Below are 24,696 nucleotides of genomic sequence, written 5' to 3' on the forward strand. Positions count from 1 at the left end.
ATAAAATTATAATGCTGGTACCTTTGATAACACTTTGACTTGATTTAATAATCTGAACTAAATAGAATTCTGACATATCGAACAATATCAGATGTGTCCTAATGTTAGTTGAAAAAAAGATATTCATCATGATTACAAATTTTGTATCGTCCTTTCCAATATTGAGAAATTTCTAAAATAATGTACTTGAATGCGTTCTAATATCATACACATTATGTAGATTTTTAAATATCTCTTTTACGGAATCTTTATCATTATAATTCCAGTCTTGAGTCTAAACTTATATATTTGCAAATGCTTTCAATCATGATTATTTACTTCCCGCTTGGATAGAGTGACGTAAGGTGAAGGTAAGCTGTTTAAAAACAATATATATAAATACATTTATAAGATAAACGCGTAAATAAACAAATCATCGAAAAGCAGGTTTCGATAAAACGAGCAATCTGATAGGTTTTATAATATAATAACATGTAATTGATTTTTTATTTGGATGGTTTTTAATTTTTTTTTTCAATCGGTTACAGTGAGAAGCTTTATAGTTTTAAATAAAGGATATCTGATTACATTTATAGAATAATGTGGTAAACAACAATGTACTCGGTAAAACTTTTTGCGCACCATTAACTGCCATACAAATATAACTATAATAAACATGTAAATTATAATATTGGTTTATAGAAAAAAAAACTCTTCACTGAATCTCGAATTAAAAAAGTGAAGAGGCCAAATAATTATAGTACAAAGTTGAAGAGCATTGGGGACTTCAAATTCCGAAAGGTTTTGATAAATACAGTTAAGGTGATGTTTTCTTTGAGTAAACAATCCTTAGTATTTCGAACATTTCAAAGTGTTGTAACCAATTAATTCATAAATATGATCATTCATATAAATCATCGTACATACCAGGATCATAATTTTGAAGACCAGATGCTCGTTCCGTACAAAAAAAAAGACTCATCAGTGACACTCAATTTCAAATCATTTAGAAAGAGGAAAATTCTGAAATTGTTTTTGCAAATTCTACTAATGTAATATATTTCTGAGGTAAAAAATCCTAAGAAATATTTTTTTTTTATATTGTTTTTCTTTATAATTATGGCAACATCAATGATAACTAATATCAACATATAAGTAAATAAATCCTGTTATAAAAAAACCAATCCCTGTTCTATAACAAACATCAACATGTTTTTATCAGAAGGAAATAGGCCATTCAAACGGTTGATTATCTTAATTGGATCATGTCATTGAGGACATAATTTTAATACTGCTTTGATATCAGTTAAACTGCTGGTTTTTATTAAATTGAACCTTATTTGCCATGCTCAAGGACATCATTGACTACGTGATATTTTAACGTTCGAAGGAAACAATTGTGCACTTTGCGTAATTTGTAAACTTTAATACAGATTATGCATTTAGCCAGTCCTATGATAAATGTCATAGTTAAGCATCATCATCGTATGACGGAATTAGATCTTTACAGATGTGTATTTGTGTTATACATACGAGGTGTCATTCCTGATCCTAAATCAACAAATTAAAACAGAAGAAAATGTTGGAAAAGAGGGACGAAAGATACCAGAGGGACAGTCAAACTCATAAATCGAAAATAAACTAACAACGCCATGGCTAAAAATGAAAAAGACAAACAGACAAACAATAGAAGTTGGAAGTGGACATTCTTACAGTTTTGGCGTTGAGATAAATTCTTTCATGTGTACAACACTTTCCGTATATTTCGTCTGTAAATATGATTTAATCAAAAAGAATTATTTGCTATGATCATACCTTATATATAGTTATTACTTATCTTGTAGGTATTTTCTTGTGTACAATGGTTTTCTTTATGTTCGTTTTATTTTGAGAATTTACAAATTGAATACCCGTCTTAAAACTGTTATCCGTATAAAGCCCTCCCAAGGCGGTATTAGTCGATTTATTTCGCCAGTATTCCAATGTTTATATTGTATCAATTGATAATCTAAAAATGAGACAAAACAGAACTAGGGCCCACAACCAAAATGCATCAGTTGAGAAGAAACCGACAAAAAAGCAAAAAAAGAGGAATAAACAAACAACAGTCTTCAAACACTACATAAACCATACAACAGTACAAATTATCTTATAAATATATAAACTGGCATCAATAAGTTGACAGAGATTATACAAAAGCGAGCCAATCTACAGTTACCAATTTTATTTCCAGACGCGCATTTCAACTTTTAATTTCTCTTCATTGGTGCTCGAGGACAAAATATTTTAAAATCTGAAATCTAATACAAGCTCTATCAAGTCAAGAATATAACAGCTATTTTCTATTGGTTCCGTTGGTTGATGTAGTCTAGCGGTTGATTTTGTCAGGTGTTATGGACGGTGACCTTTTTTCATCTGACAATAATAGAGGAAGTTTTAAACGGTGTAAATCTAGGTAGAATATATTTCTCAGAAAGTAAATAAAAAAAAAAAAAAAAAGTTTGAATTTTTCGAAAAACAAAGGATTTTCTTATCCCAGGCATAGATTACCTTAGCCTTATTTGACACAACTTTTTGGAATTTTGGACCCTCAATGCTCTTCAACTTTGTACTTGTTGGGCTTTATAAATATTTTGATATGAGCGTCACTGATGAGTCTTATGGAGACGAAACGAGCGTCTGGCGTACTAAATTATAAACCTGGTACCTTTGATAACTATTAACACCAGACGAAATGTGATCGAGCTCCCGGTCTTCAGAACAAGTATTGGTTGTCTTCCCTACGTTTTACCATTTACAAGAATATTTTTGTGTATTGATTTGTGATGTCACAGACTAAAAATTATATTGTTTATATCTATGTGCATTATCAAAAGGCTCAATCTTTATTAATGAAGTATATACATGTACACAACGGATATTTGAAAGAATTTGTAAATTCGAATTATTTTTCTATTGACAATTTTAAATTTGTGAATACATTCATGTAAAAACACGTAAACAACATGTTTATAACTAAAATGATTAGAATCGTCTGCTTATGTAGCAGTGTACAGTTATGGGCCTTTAAATTAAGCGTTTCATGAACTTCTTTTTAAAGTCAGATCAGGTAATATCAATTTTTCTGTTGTTCTTTGTCAAAAATAGGACATGTTTTAAAAAATGGCAGATATAATATTGATATATTTGTTGTTATTTTAATTTAAATGTTAAAGTTGAAGATAAGTCAGAAAGTTCGAGGACAGAATCTTGATTCTATTAGTGTCTTTCTCCGATAAGGTAAGCCATTTAACATATGCAAATAATAAATTAATGGGATATTATATAAAAGTGTTAGAGTCGAATGATTTAACATTTTATGATAATGCTTTATATTTTTTGTACGGTTGACAAGTGCACTGATAAGATACATAAATCATTTGTTATGATCGTTATTTACGAAGCAACTTTTGAAAAAAAATGAAATTGGTGTAAAGAGTAAAACTTCAATTGTTAATCTTTACACTTTATAAACGGGTAAAAGAAAAATTGTCTCTCACTCAGCTGTATACCTAGTGCTACGTCTATATTTTAATGTCGACCTTACTAGGTTTTTGCTCGATATATAGTTTCCAAACTTACCTTTTTAGCTCACTTGACCTGAAAAGTCAAGTCAGCTTTTCTCATCACTTGGCGTTCGTCGTCCGTCGTCGTCCGTCGTCCGTAAACTTTTACAAAAATCTTCTCTGAAACTACTGTACCAAATTTAACCAAACTTGGTCACAATTATCATTGGGGTACCTAGTTTAAAAAAATGTGTCAAATGACTCGGCCAACCAACCAAGATGGCCACCATGGCTAAAAATAGAACGATGGGGTAAAATGTAGATTTTGGCTTATATCTCTGAAACCAAAGCATTTAGAGCAAATCTAATATATAAAAATTGTTTATCAGGTCAAGATCTATCTACCCTGAAATTTTCAGACAAATCGAAGAATGTGTTGTTGGGTTGCTGCCCCTGAATTAGTAATCTTAAGGAAATTTTGCTGTTTTTGGTTATTTTCTTGAATATTATTATAGATAGAGATAAACTGTAAACAGCAATAATATTCAGCATAGAAAGATCTACAAATAAGTCAACATGACCAAAATTATCAGTTGACCCCTTAAGGAGTGATTGCCCTTGATAGTAAATTTTTAATCATTTTTCTAAAATTTTAGTAATCGTTTTAAAAAATCTTCTTCTCTGAAACAACATAGACAAATTTGACCAAACTTGGCCACCATCATCATAAGGGTATCTAGTTTTAAAAATGTGTCCGATAACCCCGCCCACGAACCAAGATTGCCGACATGGCTAAAATAGTACGTAGGGGTAAAATGCAGTTTTTGGCTTATATCTTCAAAACCAAAGCATTTAGAGCAAATCTGGCAGTAGTCTTCTTTAAGTCAAGATCTATCTGCTCTGAAATTTTCAGACAAATCAGGCAACCCATTGTTGCTGTCCCTGAATTGTAATTTGAAGAAAATTTGCAGTTTTTGGTTATTATCTTCAATATTATCTTCGATAGTGATAAACTGTAAACAACAATTATGTATAGCAAAGTAAGATGTACAAGTAAGTCAACTTTGCCTACAGTCAATTGACTCCTTAAGGAGTTATTGCTCTTAATTGTAAATTTTAAACAATTTTCGTAAATTATGTAAATTTTTGTAAACTTTTACAAAATATTTTCCTTTGAAACTACTGAGCCAAGTTCATTATAGATAGAGAAAATTGAAAACAGGAAGAATGTTCAGTCAAGTAAGATTGACAAACATATCATTATCACCAAAACATAATTTTATCATGATTTCAATTCTTGTCTATAATTTGTGTCTTTTGTTTTTAAATATGCACAAGGTGAGCGACATAGGCTCTTTAGAACCTTTAGTTTATCGTTCCATCTTTTGTGAAGAAATCAGTGTTTATGCACGACTTTTGAAAATTTCAGTTAAATCTATTTTATTTTTTTCTAAAAACGTTGGAATTGTCTATTGTTTAAACATTATTAGTCGCTCTCTATTGCTGCTGGATTTTTAGTGTTCTGATAAATAATGTTTACATTAAAAAAAAAGAAGAAGTGGTATAATTGCCAATGAGACAAAACTTCAAAAGAGACAAAATGACACAGAGTTTAACTATAGTTAGCCCTACGATCCTCAAGATTGAGCAAAGCCACATAGTAAGCTAACAGTCCCCGAAATGACAAATGTAAAACAATTTAAACGAGAAAACTAACGGAATAATTCATGTACAATATAATGAACGAAAAACAAATATGCAATACAGCAACAAACGGCAACCATTAATGACAGGTTTCTGACTTAGTAAAGGCACATGTATGTTCTCTCAACTCTCTTAAGTAGCAGTTACACACAGTTTACAATCGTAAGAGAAAAAACTAAAAACTTAAAAAACTTAAAACATGAGCATTTACTATAACAATGATTTAAATATCTAAATTATTTTGTACATATACATCCTTGTTTTGGACGAAAAGACACCTGGTGTATTTCACGTCAATGAGATAGCTGAAATACGATACAAACAACAAGACTAGTATGCAGTATTCAAAACATATTGAATGAACTAGGTCAACTTTGTTTCTTAAAATAAAATAAATCACCAACGTATATATACATACAAATTGTTTTAAGAAGAAACTTATCATTCTTTGTGAAAACAAGCGCTCTGATTTAAACAAACATTTCTTTGAAATTGACATTGTGAAAATGCCTCATTATTCAATTGTCAATACATTTGTTTTGGTTGGAGCAGTTCTTTCCCAACAAACAGTCCTATGGAAGCTAATTGACTCCATTTCTTTTCGATTTGTTACTTTATCCACATAATATATGCTTCCTACAGGAGCTTTTCAAGAAGAATGAAAATCTCCCATTATCCCTTAACTTCACGTTCCGATATATTGTTGATGTCTTTTCCAGTAAAAGTGAAAAGTTTAGGGATTATGTTAAACTCATCTATCCCATTATATTTGAAATAATGGATACTTATGAAGCTGGAATATCTTCCTCTTTCTTAACTGTTACCTAGACATTAACGATGTTGGTCGGTTAAGAACAACAACTAACAACAATGAGGACGAATTCTGCATTCCCTATTGTGAACGTTCCATTTCTATGCAGCGACATTCAAGCATCGCCTGTATGTGTAGTATCTTTATCCAAAGCTATAGTTTCCTAAAAAATAATACTCTTTATAGAAGATTGCGCGAAGCAAATACCAATCAATGAATCAATAATGCAGCTATTGAACAAAGGGTTCCAAATCCAATTGGTGACATTAAAGTTGGTTTACCAGAATGGAATATATGTGTCACAAATTACCAAGAGTATCTTCCTAGAAGAAGCATCAATCCCGTCATTTTTTCCTCGAACTTGACAGTATAAAATGATACGAATAATTGGGTTTGTATTTAGATAAGCAGCATGACGAGTGCAACATGTGGAACAGGAACTGTTTATCCGTTCGGAGCATCTGTATTTTTTTTTTGTTGAGGTTCGTGTTTGCCGATATCAGTTTACACACAGGGTTTTGTTGACATGGTGATTTTTTTTTACTTTTGCTTTTTGAATGTCATCTTGGTATCTTCCTTCTCTTTCTTAGAATTTTCATCATCGAAGAAACGTATAATATGTTAGATAACATTATGTTGTTATAAGGAGTTAAATTATGCATATCATACTTATATACATGTATTAAAAATATGCTTCAAGAAACAAAATCTTTGTTACATATTTTGAAATTGCACATTCTCTAAAAAATAAGTTGATAACTTCAGTGTACTTCTGTATTATTGAATTATTGAATATAAAACAATATATGATTGCCAATGAGATAACTATTCACAATATACCATATGACGAAAAAATTAACAACTTAACTGTGTGTAGACAACAAAAACACAAAGTGGACGTTGACAGGTACTAGTAAATCCTAGCAACTAATAAAACAAAAACCATGCATCTAAGACTGTATCGTGATCTATATATTTTGTCAATTATAGCATTCCTCTTTTCACAGAGAAAACTGTATCTTTAAAGATATGTAAGAAAGACATTTAACTTATTGGTCGGATTTTAAAAAGCTACATTCATATGCAGCTAAGCAACATAGAAATATCATTGATCGAACAAATTTAAAAGAAAGCACATTATAATTATATTAAAAAGATATTTGATCTTTTATACATCATACAGGTAACACCATGTAGTATTGAAGATTACATCAGTGGCAACCATGTTCCTTAGTCTGGAAAAAATTGTCGATGAAATTGCCACTGGACACTGTACAGAAATTGATATTTGGGACAAATTGGTGCATTATTTCACTGAATATTGGGATGGAGATGATCACATATTTCAGCAGGTTTTAAACTTGTCTAGGCGACAGTTAGGGGAACAAACTCAAACCATCACCGACACCGCAGCATTCTTTACAGCTTTAGAAAACAACTTCAGTGACAAGAATGATCTGTTGGAATTCTTAATCAATCTTACTGGATACTTACACTACCACACAGAGTTAGGATCAGTCAATGTAAATGAACACTTAAAAGATTGTCGAGAGAACATAAGACGGTTTAAGCGAGAATGTATAAGGAGAGGAATTTTCAGAGACAACAATTTTGTTGGTAGAGAAGATCAAATAGCTAAGATTAAAGATGAGATCGAGAAAGGAAACACTAAAGGTTTGCATACATTTCTACTTGATACCCGGACTTAAACATAATTTAAACGCTACTGAAGTAGTTGACATATATCTCATGCATATAATGGTGTACTTGTAAGATATTTACTGATTTATAAAACAAACACTATTAAATGGGGGACGATCAGATTTGAACGATGTTCCATCAATCGCCCATCACATTGCTTGTAGTACAATTTATTTTACAACTCCTTTACGTCTCGTGTTAAAGATGTATGTTTAATGATTTTTTTATCAAGAACAGTCAAACAACATCACTAGCTGAAATTTTAAAATATTTGTTTCAACTCAAACGCATCTCACCAATTGTTATTTTATTTAGTTTAACTGTAGTTGTCACTGTTTCCGTTTGTTAACGTAGTCTTAACTCTTTGATACGAGTACATGTTAGACCATTATTTTTATATAAACGGTGAAAGGGCAAAGAAAGTGTTATGTGCTTTACATTACTTCATTTTAGTGACTTGAATGATTTATTTAGTGTTCTTTAGCCTAATACGGTTTTATCTGAATAAAAGGATATCTGAAATATTCGTCACAGAGACGGCATCACTAAGACAGCAATAACATTGAAGGCATCTAGTGAAAAACTTATTATTATTTAAAGTCGGTGTCCATTCAAAAATTTGCAGCGTGAATACTCATAAAAAACCTATTTGATTTCTATAAAGCTTGACAAAATCTTCCTTAAGTATATGACATTGTTAGACTTTCATTTCATATTTATATTCAAATGTTTTATGTATAGTCAGATAACAATGTCATTTCTATTCACTAACGGAATGAATATACATGCTTGCCTTTAACGATTTTGTAAGATATATTAGATGAACTTATTTTCACTTTGATATTTTAGGGATTCTTGTTTGTGGTTTGGGAGGAATGGGAAAAACCTGTCTCGTCAATACAGTTTGTTATGAACTACGAAGTGAAAAATGGAAAACAATTAAATTTGAATTAAGGTATGAATTGTTTTCAAGATGAAAATCGTAATTTATATGTTATACGATATGATGAATTGAAAAAAATTAGTTTGTTTTTAAAACAAAACGTAAAGCCTAGTGTACAGTGTATTTGCGAAAACGTGCAGAATATCAAAATGTTAATGCAGAATCATAAATTTATTCATTTATCGTGTTACTGATATGGTGCTATTCACAACCCTTTGTTATTGCACAAAATTTGTTCAATCTGACCACTCGATGCTATATGCTAAGTACAAAGTATATTCAACACATAAAGGCACAACCAATGTTTTATTATGTTAGAAAAAAATACACATATTAGTTTATTCAAATGTATTGACCAATTCAGAATTTGGGCAGTGATAACCTATATAATAAGCTTTTTAAAATGAACAAATCAAAATTGATAATTCCTTCAGCAAATACCATGATGTTTTGGACTGGGTCTGGGTTGAGAAGTAAAGTACCTAATTTTGAAAGTGCCGAAAACTATCACTACAAAATTGGGCTACAAATAAATATCTTAGCCAACACAATATTGTATACTATTATAAAAAAATGGGGGATAAGTTTTGTAAATAACTATTTTGTTCTGATTACCAATAAAATGAATGAAGAACTTTTCCATTTTGATACTGAAATACTCACAATTAAATATGAGACTCGATTTGGATTCACTTGGTACACTACCGTGATAAACTCAGTATTTAAATTAAAAAAACCTTTATTGTTTATTTATTTATCGATCATGAGTCAAGCGATGTCGTTAGTTTCCAGTTGAATGATAACTTGTTTTATAAGGGTAGAACATTGGTAAATTACTGTTGCCTATTAGAACATCTGTATATTAGCTTGGTATTGTGTCTATGATTATATAGTTTGACTTATATGTTTTTATTATTGAGGTCCATTGCGTTAAAGTGTACTTCGTTCTTTTTCGAATGATTAATTAAATATGACATTTAGATAACATGTAGTGAATTGAAAATTTGGTATGTAAAGCATTGAATTGAAAGTTAGTTTTTTTTTTTGGCTTCCTTGTCTGCATTTCAGCTTTTAGATAATACATTAATTTTGGATGTAACACTTCCTGTGATTGTCTGACGTTGTTTTGTTTATCAGCTCATTTACATTATTGTGTTATGTGACCATGACGTCATCAAGTTGTTTTTTTGGTTCACTCCGGTTTAAAATGGCATTCAGTATTTAATATAAGAAATGACTGTAATATTTTTTCTGTCTATTCGAAATAACATCAAAAATGTGGTGCACACTTTAAATAACCCGCTACGTGGGTTATTGAATGTGCACCACATTTTTGATGTTATTTCGAATAGACAGAAAAAATATTAAAGTCATTCCTTAAAGAACAGATAAGTTACCAGAAAACATGCGTTTTTGGGAGCATTAAAATTCAAGGGTATTAAAGGAATGTAAATATTTATAAATTCAGGGAACAGAGAAGCTTTAGACATTTCCTCCGTACAACTATAAACAAATTCAGAGAGTTACGGGGGTCTAGTTTAAGCAAAGTTTCACACATAGTCAATGAGGAAGAAAATGAGGTTAATGATGAGATTCTTGTTGAAGAAAGTATCCTACAACAGACACTTTTAGATTATTTCCAGAAACAGCTGGGAAATGAAGACACTGTATGCAAAAAACGTGAGTCAATTTTATAATGTACGTTCAAGGAATTATTTGTACCTCACTGAATGTTATGATGATTTAATATTTTTTATATTCAATACACTATATTCTACACATAGATCCTCATTTTTCCTATAAGCATGTGTATCTCTATTGTTTCATTGATCAATTATGAGACCACAGTGTTTTCTTTTATTCCATTTAACAAAACATTTGATCGATATAATATAACTATAAACTTTCATTTTTTTTAAAATCAATACTACTAAAGGAAGACACCGATATTATTGAGCCGCAACTCCTTTGACACCATACAAAGTCGGAAATATTTGTGATATCTATACTATTAAACGAGAAGACTTCATTTTGTGTGTCGCTACTCTTCCTTCTACAATTAATTAACTACACTTAATTAATCATTATGCCTTTGTTTCCAAAAAGTACCATGCATAGCCGCATTTGTCATCCTTGCTTATGATTATTCAATTTGAGATATTTTGAAAGTAAAACGAAAATAATGGCGTGCGGATATTGTTTCTGTCACCGGACGGATTTTTAAATTAGAGTATACAAGACTTCCGTTTAGGACTGTTAAAAATTACACATCATTTGCATAGGAATTAGGGGACAGGACAATTATTTTTGCTATTTTCCTGTATACTATAAACATACATATACTATAAATAAAGTGTATTTGCTATTTACTGTCAATTAAAAAATACGAATTTAAAAAAAAGGGTGGCTAAAATAAATTTCATGTCCCCAAGTATTTATATCTTTTGATACCTTTCCTGAAATTCATCATTCATAAAATCGTTTACAAAAATCCATCCTTCAACAGTTTACTTAGTTCAAACACATTATAAATGCCCGTGATTTCGCGGTTGTGTTTTGAAGGAACAGAGCAATTTCCAGAGTCACAACTCCTGTGAAACTATATAAAATCGGAAATATTTGAATTTCTCTTTTAAACAGTCTTGTTTTTCACAAAAACTGGTTATTTTGGAGAAAATATCTAATTTCTGAACCGTTATCAACCAGTGCCTATACGCTTTCGTGCATGCTCAATCGACGTACTGCCCGCAAATTTTTAAAACTCTTTGTTTCAACCCTTTCTTATTGTGCCGCAATTTCGAGGGCATTTTCTAGTGACGTATAAATGTAGTGATTTGTACTTTCTAAATTTGTCTTTGAAACAATTTTTTTCCACAGAAAACTCAAATTTTGGAGAAAATATCCCAATTCAATAATTGAAGACGACATGATCAATCTAAAAAAAACAAAATCATCTAGTTTTAATTATAATCATTCATTTTCAGAAATATTAATGTTTGATAACATTGACGATGTCACCACGAATCCTGAGGAGAAGACAAAGCTTTTAGCATTTTTCAAATCTCTACTAGAGATGATGCAAAAAAGGAAAACATGCATGGTATGTTATTGATAGTGTTTATGATTTTTGATCGGTATGAATAATTAAGTAATCTGTCATATTCGTGATTTAAAAAACCTAAAATAAGGTCAATTTAATATAACGTTGCAGCAGGAAAACGATAATTAGTAGTGATCATTTTATATGTAGTGTGCTTTTATTTATGAAATGTTTCATTTGAGAAACACGAGTTTATGTAAGATGTGTTTTTTTACAATTGATTTTCTCCTATTACAGATGAGAATTATCATTACTTCCCGGGATAATTTTCTGTTGACAACTGGGCATGATATGGTACATAGTCTGGTCAAAGTTGAAGTAAAAAGCTTGAATAAAGAAAGTGCAAATGACCTAGTGAGAATGTGCACAAAACAGGTACCTTTGCGTAACATATTTTATGATTTTAATGATTTATTTTTTTATTTTTATGGGAAATGTCGAACACGCACCTAGAAAGGAAAAAGTATTTGATGTCAGTTGAATCAGTAACACAACTATGAGGTCCATATTTATATAAATAAATACACTCATCATACATACGAGAATTATAATTTTGTACGCAAGACGCGGTTTTCTGTACAATAGACTCATCAGTACCGCTCGAGTAAAACAAAGTTATATAGGCTTAATAAAGTTTGAAATTGAAGAAAATTGAAGAGAAATAATGTTTAACACATACTTGAGCCATCACAAAGTTCTGCTTAAATTATATAGATTTTATTTTTTTTAATTATAATTTTAGTTATGAAATATAAGGGGGAAAAAGGAAAATTGAGCTATTTGACATATCTTCGGCATGATAAGATAAATAAACATGTTTTCATAGTAACCTTAATAAACAGTACTCGTATAAGTTAACCCATAACTTAAATGGCAGCTCATTTCTAATACTTAGTAACATTTTATTTTCAGTCCAGTCTTAAAAAAACGCAAGTTAACTTCATTGTTCGAGTCTGTGAAGCATGTCCTTTGGCCCTTCGAGTTATATGTGATGCAATCAATAATGCTCCCAACATTGACCATTTGATAACATTTCTGGAAAGAAGAACAGAATCACTTTCAACATCTGTTTTAAGTATGACCGATTGTTTGAATCAACCCTTTAAAAATCTTGGTGACCACAAGTTTACACTCTGTAAGCTGTCATTGTTCGGTACGTCCAAATTTAGCCTTAGATCAGCTGCTATCATCGACCGAAATGAACCGGGCAAAGATAAAAGAAATGAATCTGAAAGTCTTGGTGATTTGAAGATTACTCTTCTACTTTTTAAAAGTCGACATCTTATTGAAATTGAAAATGAAGTGGCAGACGAAAGTTGTACAGATGAGTTGAAAAACGAGTCTGAAGTCTATATGGCTGACCAAGAAATATTTTCACTTCATCCATTGGTATACAAGTTTTTACGAGAAAAAGAGCATGAGATTGATATAGCACTGGCATTAGAAAAAGCGAAATTAAATTTCTTCATTCTTTTTGATGAGCTTGTTTTGAAAATAGGTGAAGAGTATGATATAAATGTATTGAATGCACGAGAAAAATCTGAAAAGTTGACAGTTCACATTGCGAAATATATACAGCTAATGGAAAGTTATAAGAATGTATCGAATCTTCCAAATATGCAAGGTTTAACATCAACTGAGGATACAAAACACAGAAACAATGTTGCTCTGATGATCCTTAAACCAGAGCAACATCTTTCTTTTATTCAAAAGATTAGCCACAAGAACTGGTCTAATCCGTTGGTAAAGGTTTCATGGGAGGTAGAATACGTTACAGCTATGATTAGACATGATCAACCCTGTATTGATATTGACAAAACATGTATCGATATACTCAATACGATCAATGATATTCGAAAAGACGACTTGAGTGATACGGAGAACTCGCAACTACTTATATTGCATGGTAGAATGCTTTACAATTGTGGTCGTCTTAAAATGGACATTGATTCAAAAGTGTCTGAGACGTATTTTTATAAAGCGGAAAAAGTGTTTAAATGTAAAGAGTTACGACACAAGCAAGAGCGTAAGAAATACCTGGCAGATATTTATAACTGCTTAGGATGTATCTATTATCGACTGGAGGAGACTCCAAAGGCTATACGTTTTCATCAGAAGGCTCTCGATAGTCAACATAAAAGTCACAGTCAAAATGAAAATACTCTAACATTCCTTGCCAATATTGGAGCCTGCCATTTTCGACTAGGAAAAGAACATTTGAGAGATAAAAAGAATGAAAATGGTAAACGAGAGATGGAGAAGGCACTCCAGTTTTATAATGATAGTATTACATTGGCTGAAGCTTTGAAAATGGACCGAACTGATATTTACTTGAAGAAATTGAAAAACAGAGGTGATGTTCTGACTATGCTTGATCGATATAAAGAGGCAAAGAAAGACTATCAAGAGGGGATGGACATAGTTAAGACATTGTTTGTTTCACCAAATCGTCAGGAAATACTTTTTCTTCATGCTCAGGGAGATTCTATTCGAAAGAGGATTGCATGTAAAACTAAAGGTACATAATATTATCATTTAAGAAATAACGGGGCTTTAGCTTTTCAAAATTTTAGTTTCACTTTATATGTGTTGGGTGTTTCATTATTTATACAAATTATGTTGTATCTTTAAGTTTCAGATTCATAAATGAGTTCTTTAAGTTAGAAATTATAATTACAAACCAAGCCGTTCTACTTCTTGTAGCATGATATAGACAACAAGTTTGACATAGTTATTATGATATTTTACCAAGCTATTACATTTAAGTATTCAGAAATGGTGTAGCCTGTAATTCAGTGGTTGTCGTTTGTTTATGTGTTACATATTTGTTTTTCGTTCATGTTTTTATATAAATAGGGCCGTTAGTTTTCTCGTTTGAATTGTTTTACATTGTCTTATCGGGGCCTTTTATAGCTGACTATGCGGTATGGGCCTTTGCTCATTGTTGAAGGCCGTACGGTGACCTATAGTTGTTAATGTCTGTGTCATTTTGATCACTTGTGGACAGTTGTCTCATTGGCAATCATACCAAATCTTCTTTTTTATAGCACTATGGAATATTTGTTTTGTTGTTTCTGTTGTTGTTTTTGTTGTTGTTGACACATAGAGCTTCGTGGTAATCTATTCTTTGGAAGGGTTTCCTGTTGCTCAATATTTGCATACATCTAAAATATAGTTTTTGATTCGTTTTATTTGTTGTATTGTTACCAGAAAGTGCTTTGTAACTATCTTCGTCTTATCGTTTTGATAAATACAAACTTTGTTTGAACTTCTTTAATATGTAATGCTTTCACCTTTTTTTTTTTTTTTTTTTTTTTTTTTTTTTTTAGATTTTAGATGAATTGAGGACATTGAACGATTGAACATCGCTAATTACGGTAAACTGATGTTGCCTCTATATAATATTACGTAAGAAAAAAATCTGAAAATATATTCATTATTGCGATAACTAGATAGTTATCGCAATAAAGAATATATTTTCTGAATTTTTTCTTACGTAATATTATATAAAGATATAACAAGGATGTCCATAGTATGTCAATTTTCTATTAAGTAACCATGTTTGGTTAAGCTTCCACAGTATAAACAACAGTACCAATTTATTTTGAAGGTTTTTTTTCGAGTGACGTAACAGAAGAAGAGAGAAATCAGGAGGATATGTACAGCCTTACGGCCGAGGGTGTAGAAATCTATGAAAAATTAAAGAGCATGCTACAAATTGACATTTTCCCTGGTGATCACGAGTCATTTGGCCAAATAAAGAAGAATCATTTATATTTCTTGAAACAGCAACATGAGACTACAGACGACACAGAGAAATTTTACTCGGTAAGAGAGGTTATGATTTTGTCAGTTTTAATAAATAAGCGATTTATCGACTTATTTGTAATGAAAAACAACTTTTAACACTTTTGGAAATATGACAGTTTGATTATTGTTTTCAGTTATTTTGAAATAAGGCACTGTTATGCATGTACCGATAAAATGAATTTCTGCTCTAACATATTATCAATTACTTGTCTAGTTCGTATTTTTCGTTGATATTTTAAGTATACAACTCCAGTAGCATATTGTTTGTCCAAACCTCCGTTAGATATTGATTTCTCGTTCTTTAAATAGTAGAGTTTTCGTTATTTTGTCAATTGAAAAACGATAAGGCCCTTGGTTTTTTTTCTAAAATTGTTTGTCTTGTAAAGTTTACTATATGATTTGGAGTTCGCTCAGTTCTAAATGCCTTACATTTCTTGTAATTGTTCATATCCCGTTGATATTTGTGAATAGTTTGATCATTGGCAATATAATCACCTATTCTTATTTTAATACATCATAAAAAGCTTAATTATTTTATAAAGTTATTGAATGAAAAAGGTTATGTAGTTGTACGCCAATTATAGAAGCAATAACTGTTTTCAAAAAAAGAAAAAGAATTGATAACTATATTATAGCTATAAAAGTCACAGTAAGAAATTACCAAACTAGTTATATGTTAAAATTTGTATCAATATTGGCTATCTAGATAATTATCAGTACATTCTCGAGAGATGTCAAAATTTAAATGAGAATAAAAGAAATACAATAAATATTCCCTCCAAACAAAATCTTGCACACATTGAACTCGTATTAGCTTTATGATGGATAGTAGGTAATTCCAAATGTTCAACATACCTAGTTTTTTTTTATTATAAAAATCGGTCGTGTATTTCGTCGGTCAATTCCGACAATTAGTGGAATTAAAGAAGTGGGTTTGGATAAAAGGACGCTAATATAAAAAATAAATTGAATATGAAAGTTTGTGTCAACTCTTTATATTAACGTTTAATATATATTCTTTATTTTTAAAATGAGGCTAATATACCAAAGATACATAACATTCTCACCATCGAAAATAAACTGTTAGTATTATGACAAAAAAAAGAAAAACAGCAATATACAAAATATAACATAAAAAAACTAAAGAATGAGGAACACGAACCCAACTGAAAACCGTGGGTGATTTCTGGAACCAGGGAATGTAAAGCAGATATTGCATAACATTTGGCCTCTATCGTGTTGCAATTCTTAGTAAGACAGATGATATATACTTTTTTTCATAAGGAATTGAATATACCTGCTTTTTTCCTCTCGTTTCAAGTTGTATCCTTTTCACTCATCATGTACCAGCTAAATTCTTTTTTTAAAAGACGCGAAGTCTGTCAACGGTTAATTGTAAAATATTCTTGATTAATCAATTAATCAAAGAATTTGCTTGAATAGGCCTACCAAACAAGATGTCAAGATGACGATACAGATTCGTCAAGTTCGACAAAAAACAGCAGCGAAGATTCGGGTGAGGGTAGTGGAGATGAAAATGACCATGAACAAAATTCACACACTCGGAGTTCACCCTGGCATTCAGAAAAAGAAGACGAAGGTGCCAGTAGTGAAGCTAATGTTCAAGTAAATACAACCGACCAAACTAAATGGATGATGGAAAAGAAACAACAATTCAAATTGCCTTTACCTGCAAAAACAAGTGTTGATGGAATATATCCACAGAAAAGAACAGATCGCCGAGAATCGAGTTCGAGTTCAGGTGTCTCAAGTATGGGCAGTTTTACACCAGATGTAGAAAATGCTTGTTTGAGACAATTCAGAGAACCTCTTCACTCTAGTCATGGGAGTTCATTCGAAGATGATGTATTTCCAAAAACAAAGACAGAGAGCAGTGATAGAAAAGAAGCAAAATCAGATCCTGGATGGGTTGGACGGAGATCTACATTATTGTCATTTGGCTCTGGTTCGTTGGAAGAAGGTACAGTGGGTGATGCCGATGTTGTACACAAAGAAAAGAAACGGAAAATAGAAACAAGTAAGTGATAGAAAAATAAAGTTCTAGCACAATATTGAAAATCATTCTGATATTCAAGAATGTTTTTGTCACTATTGAATATGAATATCAAGTTTATGAATTTATAACAGTCTGCTATTTATTTGTTAGTGAAATAATTGAAAATTTAGAAACAATCTGTCACTGGATCTTGAATATATCAATAGTAAAATAACAAGTTACCGAACGCCGAGGAAAATTCATAACGAAAAGTCCGTACATTAAATCCTCTGAACATTTTTGATATTCCAACAGTTGAAAGCTTAGTCTTAATTTTGACAGGAATTATAGAAAATGGAACTGTCTATTATCGTTTTTTATCTGTATTTGTACATTTTACATACTCTTCATATTGCATAATCAGCACTTAGTAATTCAGCATCTCTGGACGAAACCCAATCCCATGGAAAATCTTTGAAGAAGCATAAATCAGAAGATTGGAATGTAAAAGACAAATTGTCTCCATTTTTTGTAGACAAACTGAGAGAAAGTAGTTCCCAGACAAATTTAAGAAATATAGGTTCGTATTTAAAATTACGCACGTACCTCGTTAGAACACTTTTTATATGATCAAAGTTGGTGTATATTAACAAGAACAAAAACCTTCCTAGAAACAAGGCATATCCTCAAATTCAAGGGTAGTTGTTGAAATCACTTTGATTAGGCAAACTTAATATTTTATCATAATCAAAATATAGTACATTAATGAATTCAATGCAATTATATTCAAACCAGTAAACGCCTTACTTATTATTCATAATTAGACATAAATTTCATATAAAGTTTGTGGCAATATCTTTGCTAAAGATGTTTAACACTGATTTTCTAAAAAGAACTGGCTGACTAAAAACTAACTTTTGCAGATGACATAGTTGATGAGTTAGAAGATTTGATTCACTCTGTGCAGCCAAGAATGAGATCTCTAATTAGAGATATAGATTCAAGAAAAGGCATGTGTAATCAGTGTACAGTATTCTCCATATAGTTTTAAAGTTAATGATAAAACAATAGTCATTCAATTTCTTTTTCAAAAGTTTACTATTTGTACGCACTCCCATTGTAAGAACAAGACTACGGTTATGGTTTTAAATTATCTTTATTAAAAAGGAATAATATCTACTATGGCTAAACATCACTGAGCTTAATTCTGAAATCGACTATTTCTAACATACTTTGAATATAACTGAAAAAAATATATGCCATAGGATGATAATACTAACAACTATAACACGAACAACAAAAAAGGAAGAGTATACTGATTATAGGCCCAAACAACAACCAATCAGATTTAATATCTCTTTTCAGCACGATTAATTGATGACATAAACGGAAGACCAACTATTCAGTACAAAGACGAAGGTTTCTTGTAAGTCGGATTCATATATACTTATTGTACACATATGCTTTCACTTTTAATTAAAAGAAGAAAAAATAGTCAATGCCATTACGTATCGAAAAAGCAACACAAAGATACCAGACTTATGATTTATATACGCCATACGCTCATTTTGTCTAAGCAAGATGCATAAGGGATACTAGACTGTAAAGGTCAAATGCACATCATGCTCACAGTACGAATATCTAGATAAGAGACCGTCTGTATTTAGTTTTAAAACATTTTCATTTCCTTTTACATGTTTATACATAAATAGAACTCTGCATGTTTCCTTTAGCGACAAGCATCAAGCAAACGTTTTCTAAGAATGGTATTTAACAAAAAATAAATCACTGAATGCCCGAAAAACTCTGTCTAATTTCAGTGACGATACTGGTTAATTGAATCAGGTGTTGTAAGATAGAAATGGCAGACCATCGTTAATGGACGGAATTGTGATCTGAATTTAATATGTCGAGATTATCTAAACTGATTGTATTTTTTGTACTATTGATTGTATTTTTAGAACTATTTATCATTTACTAGATAACTTTTTGAAATCTATAATTCCTATAGAATGTTTATTTTTTTATAGATATTATAGCCCCAATTCAAACTATATTGATAACGGACTTCCGTTTTGAATTGTAGATCAGTATTTTTGCTATTTACTTTTTACCAGATTTTATAATTAAAAGATGTCGCTGAGTTTTCTCTTAAAGATTTTTTGAAGTATGGTTTATACAATAATGTCAATTTTAACGTTAAAGATTACAGAATTCTTTAAAACTTAAAATAAGCTTCTTAAAAATCTGCTGAATTTAAAATTCTAAGAGTTAAATCTACAATTACAATTGAACTGCATATTATCTCTGTATGATATAGTAATGTAAAGCAAGATTGAGTCATTTCCTATGAATTCTCTAATCTTATTTGCAATATTTCTTGTGTGTTTCAATATCAAGAAAGAAGTAATAAACTAGTTACGTTGATGTTAAAAAAAAATTGCAATTGAATATAACTTTTATATGTATTTATATCATCAAAGATATTGCGAATGTTTTATATTTAAAAAATGATCTCCGCAAAACAATTTTTACAAAATATTTTTATCCACCTCATTTATTTTTGAATATCATTTTTTAATCTCCACAAAAACTGTGTACAAATATTCATATTTATATATTTTAAGTCTTGATAAAAAGATGTCACAAATACTCATTTATCGTATATTCTAATTTAATGACAATATTCATTAAAAGTAAATGTATGTGTAGGACACAAAGTTATATAGTACGACACCCTTTAAGTGCGATCGTTATGGTATTGTAGACGTTAGTAATTTGTATTTCTAAAGTGTGACCCGCTAAATATGTTGTGTCATGTGTACTATTGTTTTTCTGTTTGTCTTTTTCATTTTTAGTCATGGCGTTGTCAGTTTGTTTTAGATTTATGAGTTTGACTGTCCTTTTGGTATCTTTCGTCCCTCTTTTATAAAGTCATAAATCGATTAAGAAACAAAAACAAACAAATACGGGTTTCACAAACTTAACCCGAGGGGACACATCAACTATACACAGCTACTTTTGCATAGGTACCATTTCTGTACCAAAAATCTGTAGTGCTAGAAATCTACTTTTAATACTCAGTACTATTTTGTTTCTTTAATTTTATTGTAATAATAGGAACCTGTAATTTATAGTTCTTGATGTGTACTAAAGATTCAAGTACTACAGATTTTCACTTGCACCATTTCATTTTCAGCATTTTGAAAGTTTGTCTATTTCAAATATTTTAAAGTTATGATTTTCAAACATGGAATATTGCAATCACTGTCGGTATTATTTCTGTACCAAAATTTATTAGTACAAATCAAGTACTGTAAAATGCAGGTACTTATTATTACAATAAATTCAAAGTAACAAAATTAACGCAAACCATCAGACAAACCAAGTAATAATTGTTTTAATTAATTCAAATAACTGTCACAACCATAGACTTTATTTCATTTGAATCACATGAATTTTAAATTAAGGAACATTATATGCAGTGTCCTAGTGTATTTCCAGTGACCGTCACTTACGTACCAAATTTATTGTTTAGAAAATTAGGTTTTAATTTGGCATAGATGTAAAAAAAAAAAAAAAAAAAAAAAAAAAATTAATTTCAAGTCATTCCAACATCTTTTAGTCAGATATTACACATTTATGAAAAAATCAAAAAAAAATCATACAAATTTCTTGACCCTGAGGGGCGAAAGATACAAGATAGGCAGTCAAATTCAACTCAATAATCTGCTTTCATCTAAAAGATCTCATAATAACAATTAGAAAAACACACATGCACTCTGATGCAATTAATCCTTTATTATCATTGTCACGATTATTTTTTTTGTGTATTTTTTATTTCCCATTCATGTAAAAGATAAATATGTAAGGTAGTGGGGGGAATATTGTTATTGACATCACTGTTTGTGAGTTACATTTGGTGTAATTTAGAACAAATGTTTAGTAAGTAATAAATGATTAACACATATAATAAAAAAAAACAATATATGAAATATTTTAAATTCATTCTTTTTTTGAATATTTGAAAATAGACATTTCTTGTCATTCAATAATGTGTGCAAGAATGTATTAGGAACGACATCGAAAATTTAATGTAGGATAAAACAAAACATTATTCATATAGTTTTTACACTGACCCCCCCCCCCCTTTACCCCCCTCTTAACTTAATTTGGGAAAAATTGATTGACCAATAAGGATATATATAAAATCCATGTCAATCAAACAAAACTTGCAGCAATTTTTACCCCCACCCCCAAACTATTTGAATTAAGTTTTGCGTTCTTCATTGATTTTTTGATGTCGTCCCTTAATTTTTCAAATTTTGGATATTCTAAAAGTAAACCAAAATAATCTTTGCTTAAGATTATCATCATCATACATATAATACACATACTACCTGATGCTTATTTGAAAGAACAAATTCAGATCTCATAGACGAACAGTGTTTTAATACATATACAGGGTGCGTTATGATGTTTTTAATATATTGGATGGATTTTTCTCATGATATGGTTTTGTAATCGAATATTTCCAAAAAAATAATGCTTTGACATTGTATTGGTGTTAGGTATGGTATTTTTATGAATGAAATATTATGACGAATCAATGACACTTTGATGAAACATTGATTTTTATTTTGTTTACGATTTAATATGCTTCTTTTTTATATTTTGATCTCAAATTTAGTTCCATTCGTTTTATACAGTTTTATAAATATTTATCACAAACAAAATTTCAGTTCACATAACAAAATATGTCTTGGGTCAATATTTACATGTCAACAAAAAACATCGTTAAGACATACCATTATTTACGTTTAATTACATTCATAGCGTTCATTTGATACAATTTTGGTATGCTCTCATTGGACATTTAATATTCATAAACAATTCGCCATCAAAAAAAGTAGGCAGCTAATATTTTTATGGGACCGACATTGGTTTTGGAAACAATTATTTATTTGTTTTTATATGACTTGACTGTATAATTAAAATATGTATGTAATATGAATATAGAAGTATGAAGTGCATTGATAATGTTATTCGTTAATAATACCTTAATAAAAGTATTTTGCATTTTCTTTTTCTTTTTTTCAGCAAAAAATCTTGTCAATATAATGTTATGTTATGCTACTGTCATACAAGTGAGAGGTTAAGCTAGATTCTAATCCAGATTTAATCCACCATTTTTTACATAAGGAAATATTTGTACTAATTCAGGAATACGACAGTTGTTTTCCACACGCATGATGTGTTTGATGTTTTGAATTATCCATTTGATAAGGGACTTTCTGTTTTGAATTTTCCTTGGAATTCGTTCTTTTTCTATTTTAATTTTTTCAATTGGATTAATTGATTTTTACGTTGTATTTCATAGTTTACTTTAATTTATCCGAACAAGCGAAAAATAATTAAACGTGTTGGTCGTTGGTGCTGTTTTTTTTTCCCAATAGGTTTTGTTAATTCCTGTCGTTGATGTGATTAATTCAAGTAAAAATATTGAGACAGTTGAGAAATGTGAAAAAATTGACGAATGTGTATTGTTTTGAATTTGTAGTCCTTTTAACAACAGCATATACCAAAATACAAAATTAATTGTATTTCATGGCATGAAAATAACGTAAAAAAACAGTAAAAAAGTAAAATGGTACAACTGGCATACGAAAAATCGACTTTATTATTGACATTAATATACAGAAGCATTTAAATCTAATGAAAATAATTTAGCTTTTTAACACAATATGACACAAATTGAGATCTTTTCCTCGATATTGACAGGGATGGACGATTTCAAATTGAATATGTGACATACGTAATGATTTTGATTTTTTAGTTGTCAACATTCCATTTATCCGGCACGTCTATACTTTCTGCCACATCGTATGGCGTTTACATATTTCAATTGATACATTAAAACCGAGCATATTCATACTCCTAAGTATATAGCGTTTATTTCTATGTTGTGATGTTTTACACTATTGTTTCAGGTAAGGGCGAAGGTTGATATCTATAAGACGTGTCACGGTACTTTTCTATCCCAAATTCATGTATTTAGTTTGTTTCTGTGTGTGTTACATTTTTAACGTTGTGTCGTTGTTCTCCTCTAATATTTAATGCGTTTCCCTCGGTTTTGTTTTGTGACCCGGATTTGTTTTTTTTGAGTTTTGAACATCGGTATACTACTGTTGCCTTTATAAAGCCCGCTAATTTTTATTGTACATGTCCTAAGTCAAGAACCCAATCAAGTGGTTGTCGTTTGTTGGAATGGTTCATAAGTATTTCCTTTTTTTTAAATAGATAATACCGTTGGTTTTCCTGTTAGAATGGTTTTACACTAGTATTTTTTTTGCCCTTTATAGCTTTGCTGTTCAGTGTGAGCCAATGCTTCGCGTTGAAGACCGTACTTTGACCTATGATAGTTTACATTTGGATTGAGTGATGTTTCATTGGAACTCATACCATGTCTTCTAATATCTATATATGGACTTCCTGAGAAGGGTTGTGCGTCTTAGAAGAACGACACTACTCAAATGTACTTAAAATATATGGCTACCATCAAATATTGTTTGACAGATATAATAGATCTGAGTCCAAACTCACTAGTAGCCCGTTTTCTTAGATCGTTAAATACCACAATAGTCGTCTCATCTGTAATTTAACTATAGGGCCCTATTCCTGATTGTGATATTTTGACTGAGTGTGGATGTGCATGGAGAATGATGCTTGTGTGAATTCAGAGCTAAACTTCCATCAGGTCCCGCTATATGAGTTGATATATTTTCCTTAGTTTTTTGTTTGTTTCCTCGACTTGTCTTTTAATCGATTTATAAGATGTAAACAACGGTAAACTGTTGTTGTTTAACTCAGAAGAAGTAACTAACCAAAACGTTTAAAAAATTCAGATGTTGATATAAAGGTAAATAATACGTTTAAAGAAATTGCTTATTGATGAAAAAACACCAGATCCTTGATTAACAATTTGTTCAGATGATTTTTAAAACAAGAAAAATGCAACAATATACAGAGATAGACATAAGAATTAACCATTTGAAATTTAAACATTGTCATATGGTATTAGATGATATTAGATGATGTTAGCTTTTT

At 30.4% G+C, this 24,696-nt stretch overlaps 1 protein-coding gene across 4 annotated transcripts; it reads left to right on the forward strand.

Moving 5' to 3' along the window:
* Positions 1-270: 270 nt before the first annotated feature.
* Positions 271-22,671, forward strand: LOC143048090 (uncharacterized). 4 transcript variants are annotated; one of them, XM_076221538.1, is made up of 13 exons: positions 271-350; positions 7,223-7,713; positions 8,590-8,695; positions 10,152-10,363; positions 11,668-11,783; positions 12,021-12,158; positions 12,696-14,301; positions 15,394-15,611; positions 17,037-17,631; positions 18,014-18,169; positions 18,513-18,599; positions 18,955-19,015; positions 19,410-22,671. In XM_076221538.1, exons 2-13 carry the CDS (start codon positions 7,263-7,265, stop codon positions 19,423-19,425), a joined length of 3,762 nt encoding a protein of 1,253 aa, XP_076077653.1. In that variant the 5' UTR covers positions 271-350; positions 7,223-7,262; the 3' UTR covers positions 19,426-22,671. The 4 variants fall into 4 exon arrangements, with proteins under 4 accessions (XP_076077653.1, XP_076077655.1, XP_076077652.1 ...); XM_076221540.1 differs by lacking the exon at positions 271-350 and adding an exon at positions 3,067-3,088; XM_076221537.1 differs by lacking the exon at positions 271-350 and adding an exon at positions 3,105-3,258.
* The last annotated feature ends 2,025 nt before the right edge of the window (positions 22,672-24,696 follow it).

Source organism: Mytilus galloprovincialis, chromosome 10 (assembly GCF_965363235.1).
Source record: "Mytilus galloprovincialis chromosome 10, xbMytGall1.hap1.1, whole genome shotgun sequence".
Taxonomy (NCBI): Eukaryota; Metazoa; Mollusca; class Bivalvia; order Mytilida; family Mytilidae; genus Mytilus; species Mytilus galloprovincialis.